Source organism: Rhagoletis pomonella, unplaced genomic scaffold (assembly GCF_013731165.1).
Source record: "Rhagoletis pomonella isolate Grant_MI unplaced genomic scaffold, Rhpom_1.0 Rhpom_scaffold_05931, whole genome shotgun sequence".
NCBI lineage: Eukaryota > Metazoa > Arthropoda > Insecta > Diptera > Tephritidae > Rhagoletis > Rhagoletis pomonella.
This window is the reverse complement of record NW_023464470.1, coordinates 1-9,410: the sequence shown is the minus strand read 5'-3', so window position 1 is coordinate 9,410 and position 9,410 is coordinate 1. Positions and strand designations below refer to the sequence as shown.

The following is a 9,410-nucleotide window of genomic DNA, read 5'->3' as shown; positions in this document are numbered from 1 at the left end:
TATTAACAGCACGGAAATCGACGCACATGCGGTACGCTTTTTGACCATTAGTGTCTTTTTTCGGAACAACAATTAAAGGGCTATTATAATTTGAGTAACTTTCTTCGATTAATTCATTTTCTAATAACTTGTTTACTTGACGGTTTATTTCTTCACGCTGGGAATATGGTAATCGGAAATTTTTAATGTAAACTGGGTTATTGTCCGGCAATCTTAGTTTTTGCTCGTAAAAGTTGTTTCATGTCATTTTGTCGTCCGGAAGTGCAAATATATCTGCGTAATCTACGCACAAGTTGAGCAATTCGCTTTCACTACTAGGCATCTGTTTTTTTCAAAATCTTAATAAGTTCTTTTGTCCGGTTGTCATCGTTTCTTGTCTTATTAATTGAATAAACATTGAAATTAGAGAGTTTTTCAGTCCGGATGTTACAGTTCTTTACGTATTTTATGTCACTTGTAGTATTTATGACTTTGACTTGTACTAATTATGCACCTTGCCGTGAATACACCGTTATCAATTTCTTGTGACTCCAAAAAAAGTGGTTCCGGCGAACTTTCTAAATTGAAAAGTCGAAAAACTTCGCATCTGGGAGGAATTACGCAGGTATCGCTTTCAGTTCCGTCATTAACCACATGTAACGTATGTTTTATAAAAAAGTCGGAAAAAGTTAAATTTGTCGTATTTTTACCCAGAGTGGAAACAGTGTTAGCAGTGACGCCCGTGATGCGGATGATATCATCTATATCAATTGGAAAATTGTTGTTAAAACTTGAAATTTTAATTACAGAAATGGCGGCTTGGGTGTCGACCAAAAATGTGCATAATTTATTTGACCCGGAAATGTGCAATTGAATAAAATCTGAATAATTTAGATTTAAGCAGTAAATGCCTTTTGTTATAGAAAAATCGTTTAGTGGTCTAGCTCCTGCTCCCCCAGTGTTCGCTCCTGAGATGCGTGAGCGTTTAAAGCACGGACATTTGCATTTCTACCCCTATTGTTCGAAGATCTGCTATTATTGGTGTTGTTCCTATTGTTACCACGATTATTGTTAAAACGGTTATTATTGCTGCCACTTTGGTAGGTGTTTCCGTTAGCGGGTCGATAGCGCTGATTTCCATTGCCTAAATAAAACCTGTTCCTATAACCTGTAAAATTGCGATTTGGGTTATAATTACTATGCCCACGAAAACTACCACGAACATTTCTGGAAAAGCTACTTCCGCGTGTGCGAAATGCTAAAACCTGACGCTCTTTTACTTCGTTATTTTGCTCCACTATCAGCTTTGCTACTACGTCTTTGGAATCGGAAAATGTTGTTGAAGAAAGTATCGACTTGACTAGATCCGACTTGGCATTTAATCGACAAACATTTACGGTTTGCTCAACGGCCATTTCGTGAGCTTTTCGTTGAGTCATTCCTTTAATAATTAAGGAACGCTCTAAAGAGTCGGCCAGTTCTTCTACGCGTTCAGCAAAATCTGTATAGTTATTATTGTTGACATGTAACGCCGAAATTTTTCCTGCAACAACTTTGGAATTATCAGGTTTAATCCTTCCACGTAGAGCAATTTTGATGTCATTAACTGATAGTATTTGCGTCGGTAATGCTTCGCGAGCTTTTTCCTCTAATTTAGATTTTAAAAATGCTATCAACGTACTGGTTAGGTTTTCTTCAGCTAGGTCTTCTATTAAACTTATTTTATCGTGAAAATTATTAATTATTGATGAACATAGACTAATAAATGACTTTTTCTGTTCGATGGTAGCCATTTTGTAAAAACTTTTTGAAAAATCGGTAATATCAGGCGAGCTGGTAGCTGCTGGTGGAGCGTTATCTACAAATAATGAGTGCTTGAAATCTGGAAGTGATGAGCTTCTTTTGATAAAAAAATCTAGCGATGCTTCTGACTCAGCGTCAGCGAATTCTTCTGATTCCGAATCAACTACGTTCGTTTGGCATATAAGACTTAATGCATCCTTTGGAATTGGAATCTCACAACTTAACCTAACAAAGCACTTCACTAGCAGCTCCTTGCAACGTGATAACTTTGCTTGTACTTCTTTAAGGTTATGTGTTGAACTGTTACCGGTTACGTGCAACACAATTTTATTATAACAAGTTATAAACGAATCTTTGTATTCTTTGAGTTTAACCGCGTTTGTCGATAGTGGTCAATTCTGCAAAATACGCTTAGTTATTTTAACGAAATCAGATTGGTATTCTATAAATTGTATTTCGAGATCTGAAATAACCGATAACCTCAAAAAGTTCAAGCACCGATAGTTACAACCAGCTACCACTCACCGCACCCTAATGTTAAAAAGAATATATGTATTACTTACTGAGAAAATAGTCAAATGTTATAGTCCGCTGAAAATTTGGCATGCAATAAGGGGGTATAACCTGCGATAGGAAAGGGATGTTGTTTTCCTTCGTGATATCTCACATGCAATTTAAAAGATGTTTTTTTTTGTTTTACAAATTTTTTTTTGATTAAGAAAAATGGTTGGGTTTCGCAAACTTTTATTTACGTCACGGTGTTTTCTTTCGAGAATTAAGAAGTAGCACACATTTTGTATAAAAAACACGGCATGGCACAGGCGAAAATTCGATTTAAAATTTTAAATTGATCAAAAATACCAAAAATCAAAATTCAAAAATTTGAATCCGGACTAATATGCAAAGCACCAAATAAAATTTGAGTTAAAATTTTTAAATGGCCAAATTACGTTAAAAAGGAAAATTGATTAAGATTTGCACACTACTGTACCGCTGAAGCTGAAATTCCCAATTTAAAATAGTACCTCATACATATGTACGGTTGAAAGTGTGTATTAACCCTCTAACCGGTAAGAGTGCCTCAAGTAAAAAGATCACAAAAATCACCTTTTGCATATGAAGATGTAATTTTTCATTACGCAAGTGAGTTCAACGCTCTTGATCATATGTTTGATGACATTTCTTTCTCAAATTAGAATGTAATCCGACGGGCCGTTTGTCCTCTGTAATCCGTTTTTTGCGAGCAGGTGGTCGTGTTTTCGTATTAAAAAATTTCAGATTTTCAGCATCGAAAATTTTTATTCTGGAGACGTTCTTTTAACTCAAGAATTTTATTCCCGTAAAGTTTTAGTCATAAGCTTCACGATTTTATAGCTACGGTGTTGAAAATAGTTGGATTTTATGTTCTATAGCAAAAAATCTAAGTGTGCCTCAAGGCACTCTTGTCGTTCGGCGCGAATTTTTTTACGCGTCGCATTTTTCTATTGCGTTTTAGTTATGGTGCTTTTTACCGGTAAGGCAAATACTTTTTATAAAATTTTCACCTGTTTTTCATAAAGTGTCTAAATAACAAATAAATAAGTAAATAAATAACAATATATGCAAAGCGTTCCATGATGTCGCGTGAGAAATTGTCGAAGTTATCAGCCGAAGAAATTCTTGAATTTATGGATTCTGTGGAGACTAGTAGTATAGCCGAAGCTACCGGTCCAGCAGTTGTACCAACCAATGGTGGTTTGATTGGAAGTAAGAGTTTCTCTCACATCTTTGGAAAATTGATTTTACGTACTGATCGTATGGATTTTTTATTGCAGACATTGAATCAATAAACAGGGATTCTGCTGAACTCAGCAAAGTCATCTGGCGCAAAACAAACCTTTAACTTCATATAAATGAGGTGGCATTTCGTGGCTTACCTGAGCACACAAAAGCGCGCTCTCAAGACCGGTGCAATTATTTCTATATTTTTTCCATAAAGAAATAATTGAAATGATTGTTTAAGAGACGAACCGGTATGCTCTAACTTAATCAGGATATAAACTTGAGATTCAATGTGAACGTCGATGATATCTGCCAGTACATCGCTCCCCGAATTTAGAGAGCTAGTTAATGAAGAATGCATTAGAACCCATTCGCAAAACGATGCCATTGAAACGGTTTGAAGTCATAAAAAGATTCCCGTCGTTCCGAGATGGGGATGGACGGAATGACCGCCGTTTTTATCATTTCATTGATACCTGAATTCCGAGAACAGATCGCTGCTGGTCTTGTGAGCTACACTCAAACGCGTTCGGTTGGTGGCCCATCTTCAACAAGTCAACCTTCTTCTCCACAAGATGAATCGCAACCTGCTGCTCTGAGTGTTGGCTGAAAATCTGTATATCATGTTGATGACGTTCGTTTCAATGGTAACAATCAACTTCCTAAATGGCTCGAGAAAGTGGCAAAAAATGGTGCAAATTTTGTAAAAAGTCGCAAACTCAATGTATTTGCGAAGTATGCAATTTATATTTATTTGATCTGCGGCAAAAAATTGCTTTTTGGAATAGCACTCAAAAAAGTAACACATTTTTCTAGATTCCATTGCACTGCTAAACTTTTTGGAATAAAACCGTTGGTACTTAATAAAATTTCTATCTGTTCATATTTTTTGCTTTAACCGATATGAGTGCCTGGAGGCACTGTTTCTTTTATCTCACCTGGAAGTCAAACCAAGCGACAAAATGGTATATATGTAGATGACGACATTGGGCCTCATGCATAAAAAGTGAGCTTAAACTCCAACTCGATTTTCAGTACAAATTCTTGAGTTTGAACTCACTTCATCAGTGCAAAAACCGAGTCTGAGCTTAAGCTAACTTTTTATGCATGAGGCCCATTGAGTTTATCATGCCCAAGTTATGCCAGAAAAAAATTCCCAACCATTTCTGATCACTATTTCAAAGTTGCCGGTTTGAGGGTTAACATATGTAGATACATATAAAAGTAGTAAGTACATTGGTTTTATAAGTATATATACACATGTAAATGTTGAAAAATCTGAAAGGGAAAAACCGTTCGAAATTTTTCACACTGTGCATCATACCATACTGCAACCCGCTTCTCGTTACCGCTGTCCTTTCCTTCTCTCTCTTGCTGTTGTCCGTTATTGTTGTTGTTGTAGCGGCTACAACTACTGTTGTCCGTATTCAATGCCGGTGATGGTGTTGATGATGCTTATTGGCGTGGTTTGGCATACCGTTGTAACGCTGTTCAGTGGCGTGGCTTTATGCCCCGCTATGTAACGGGCATTATTGTTCAGTGGTGGCTTGGCATATTTCAGTGGCGTGGTTTTGTGTACCGCTAGGTGGTATTATTGTTCAGTGGTAGTCAGTACAGTCTCTCCTTAAAAAGTAATTTTCGCTGTTTTTGTTTTTTTTTTGTTTGTTTGTGCTTGAGTTTTACAAATTGCACTGACTGTTTACTGTACCACCAGCTACTGTATATTCGTTTAATAAAAAGTTTTGGGATTTTTTTTTTGCTTGTCACCAACCACAGCCTTTTTGCATGCCTTGTATGTATATATCGCCACTATCCACTGCACTTATTTCTCCCACTATTTTGCATGTAATGTTTGTAATTATGCTGAAATTTTGGTACTACCGTTTTTTTTATTTTGTTTTAATTGCAAATTTCTCGCTTTTAAGCCATTTTTGGTTTGAAAAGTATTTAAAATTTGGGACCACCGCTTTTTTTTTTTTAGAACTGTTTACGCATTGTTTTGTATTCAGGTATTTTGACTTTGTTGTGTAATTTTTAGTTTCTTAAATTTTGAATGTCTTGCATCGCCACCACTGCATTATTATTTATTTTCTATTTGATTACCGCCACCGTAGTATGTACATATGTATGTACTTTTAGTAAAGGAAAATAAAATTATATTTCATTCTTTTTTTTTTTTAGTTATGTAACATTTTTATTTTTTTTTTAATTTGTCACAAGTTCAATTAGTGTCGAGAGTTCATGTTGTTCATCTATGCGTATATTCGTTTAATTTGTAATTTTTTTTTTGTAGTAAAAATTGTAATTTTTTTCCTATTAAAACGTGTTGAGATTTTTAGGGGCTCTGCCCCTTTTCGTCTTCACACTGCCGGGGTCCATTTCATCGGACTTAGGCACGGTCGCCATGTGAAGTGGGCTTTTCCACTTCGCTTTAAAAACCGCGCGGCGTACCTGACTGTCCGGGTAACCTCACAAAAGGGGGTGCTCCCACGATGCCGCCGCTGCTGGTTGTATGCCGGCGGGTGCTCCGCTGCCAAATTGTACGCACACGCCTTGGGTGCTACTGCTGCCGCTGCTATATACAAGCACTACGCTTGTATGTGTACGAAGGAAAAACTATTCTGGCGCGCTATGTGCGCTAACGCGCCTTGTAAAATTACTGAGGGTTTTTTTTTTAATAAAGACAACGATCAACTTTACGGTCTGAAGGTACGCGCAAATATGACGCTAATTTTATTTTTCACAAAAATACTTAAAGTTAGCTGTGCTTGTTTTTAGTACACCTAGGGTTGCAAATTTCTAACAGTTTGAATACATTAGTAGTTAGAATTGTAATAGAATATTCGAATTTGAAGAATTGCAATTTTCTAATTGTTTATTGCCTTAAGTTATTTCTGTTTGTTTTCATTAAAAACGGCCCCAAGCTCAATAAAAATTGTTGAATATAATTGTTATAAGGCCATAAAATAACAAAAACAAATAACTTAAGGACGAGCACACCTAAAAGTTAAACATTCTAAAAAAAAGATTTATTAACAAAAACCAACAACCACATGATCAAGTGTAAATTGCATCGGAATAGCTGCGCTTGATTGTGTTGGCTTAACAAATGAAAAATGTGGGAAAAAGGCAACGATAATTTACAAGGCGAACTTAGCCCAGTGCGTAGGCAACTGGCTGAGTCAGTGGGACCGTCGATTCGAATCCTACTGAAAGAAGTCTGATGAGGAAATGTGGTAATTTCCGAAATAGCTATCACTTCTAGCATTTCTTTTGAAATTATTGTTGCTTTTCCACAATAGTTTTTCATTAAAAACGGCCTCAAGCTAAAAAAAAAAATTGTTTAATATAATTGTTATAAGGCCATAAATAACAAAAACAAATTATTATTTGTTATTAGTATTTATAGTACTTTACATTACATTGTATAGTTTCTCTTACTCCTCATAAATTCTACACATTTTTGCTTAAATGCTATATATCTCGCCTCGTTTTTGCTTCCATCGGTAGCGTATTATATAATTTCAAACCTATATAGAACATCGATTTGTGTGCTTTAGATTCTAAAATCACGATTGTTTCTTAATTCATATTTTTGAGAAGTACGTACTCAATCCTAACCAGGGATTGGCATTGGTTGAGTGTCAACTGTTTCATACTCAATCAATACTGCTGCTTTGTATGACTGAGCAGCGGCGTTGGCTTAGTAGTATCGATACCTAAACGAAATTAGAGGATGACTGAACACCAGCGCATAGCGTGCTGTCTTGCAAATACAGCCACCACAAGTGAACGATACTTATAACAGCTCATACTGATATTGACTTCGGCAAACCTGTACTCCGAATGATCGTGCACGAAACTAGCAAACGCGGCAGTTGAACGGTTCCGAAAGCATGAGAGCTCATCATTTGTTGCAGAAGTCGTTTGACTTGTTGCTGAAAATCATCTGACTTGTTGCTGAAAGCCATTTGACTTGTTGCTGAAAATCACCTGACTTCTTGCTGAAATGACGACGAATGTGGTCAAGGGTAATTTATCGTCTCGTATGCATGTATGCATGTATTTATAGCGAAACTCCGATTGGAATCTTGAGAAAAGTTCATAACCTTCCAGATATTCCATCAGTTGTTGTTTCACTACGTTCTCCAAAATATTTTCAATGGTTTTTAATGTATTAATCGGCCTAAACTCTTCCGCTCTCTTTGTTTTACTTATTTCTTTATAGGAGTTATCTTTGATTCTTTCAGTGAATTTGGAAAGACACCTCTCATATTTGATACGTTTACCATATCTAGCAGGCTGTGCCCGATTTTGCTCCAGTTATGTGTTATCATACCCTTGTTTATTCTTCCGGTTTATTTTTCACGGTTTTACATATATTATATAGTTCTTCCAATGTAATCTCTCTAAATTTAAATAAGTTTTCTATGTTTCCAATGTGATTTACATATTGCACATTCTCAATTGACCGACTAATATCTTCTATACTTTGTACAAAATATTGATTAAATCTGCAATTTTATCATCATTATATTCAACCCCATCAAATTCTACACAGTCTATTTTTCCTGTTTCTTCACGCAAAACTAATTCTTTGATTTTTTCCACCTTTGTTTTGCCCCTGTGTATTTATTTTACTATTGCTTACATACTATTATTACATATTATTTTTTGCTTTATTTATTTCCGTTCTATATTTATTTCCTATCTTTGTATATACTTCCCATTTCTCAAGAGTATTATCTAGCTTTGCTGCTTGATATGCCCTAATTTTCTTTGTTTTGAGTTTTTTAGACCTGGACCGAACCGGTGGAGTGCAATAAGGCCCGCGGAAATAATATTTTCTAAAAAAAAAAATAAAGCCCACGGGTGTTATTGCCTTTGCGAAAAAGAAATTAAGCCCGCGGGCTTTATTGCCTTTTGTCGGTGGGAATTATTTCCCTTTCGATATGGCAATAACGCCCGCGGGCTTCATTTCCTAAAAATTTAAATAAAGCCCGCGGGCGTTATTTCATCTTTATTGTGGCTCTTGTCTCCATTTTAGAATATGTACATCCAAAATCCCCTGTTCTAAATAAAAACTAACTAATATGATAACATTGAAGTAAATATTTGGTTTCTTTTATTATACGAAGAAATGGGGCACCGAAATTGCGCATATGGAAACTGTGCATTTAGACATTATTTCGGTTTCAACCGAAACTGTGCATGTATGCTTTATTTCGGTTTTTACCATATGCATTATTTCGGTTTTAAACCGAAACTGTGCATGTATGCATTACTTCGTTTTTTTTCATATGCATTATTTCGCTTTTAAAACGAAAGTATGCATATGCATAATTTCGGTATTTTCTCATATGCATTATTTCGGTTTTCAACCGAAACTGTGCATGTATGCATTACTTCGGGTTTTTCATATGCATTATTTCGGTTTTCAACCGAAACTGTGCATGCATACATTATTTCGGTTTTTGTTATATGCATTATTTCGGTTTTGAACTGAAATTGTGCATGCATGCATTATTTCGGTTTTTGTTATATGCATTATATCGGTTTTCTAACGAAAGTGTGCATATGGATAATTTCGTTTTTTCTAATATGAATTATTTACTTCTACTTAGTAAGGGTTTTAATCCCTAAGCGCGGCTGAAAGCCGCTTACGCAGAGAAAAGTTCTGCGCAAAAATACGTCCGCCCTTCTTTTCCGGCAATACAGAAAGGAGAATTCTACTTAGTAAGGGTTATAATCCCTAAGCGCGGCCGAAGGCCGCCTACGCAGAGAGAAGTTCAGCGCAAAAATACGTCCGCCCTTCTTTTCCGGCAACACAGAAAGGAGAATTCTACTTAGTAAGGGTTATAATCCCT

The 9,410-nt window shown here is 36.0% G+C and overlaps 1 protein-coding gene across 1 annotated transcript; it reads right to left on the bottom strand.

Annotated features, from left to right (window-relative positions):
- Positions 1-911: 911 nt before the first annotated feature.
- Positions 912-1,772, bottom strand: LOC118755327 (uncharacterized protein DDB_G0287625-like). The gene has a single exon (XM_036490169.1). The coding sequence runs from the start codon at positions 1,770-1,772 to the stop codon at positions 912-914; it is 861 nt and encodes a 286-aa protein (XP_036346062.1).
- Positions 1,773-9,410: the final 7,638 nt, after the last annotated feature.

Coding starts and splice junctions, on each gene's coding strand:
- LOC118755327 (XM_036490169.1), bottom strand. CDS start 1,772: ATGGCTACCATCGAACAGAAAAAGTCATTTATTAGTCTATGTTCATCA.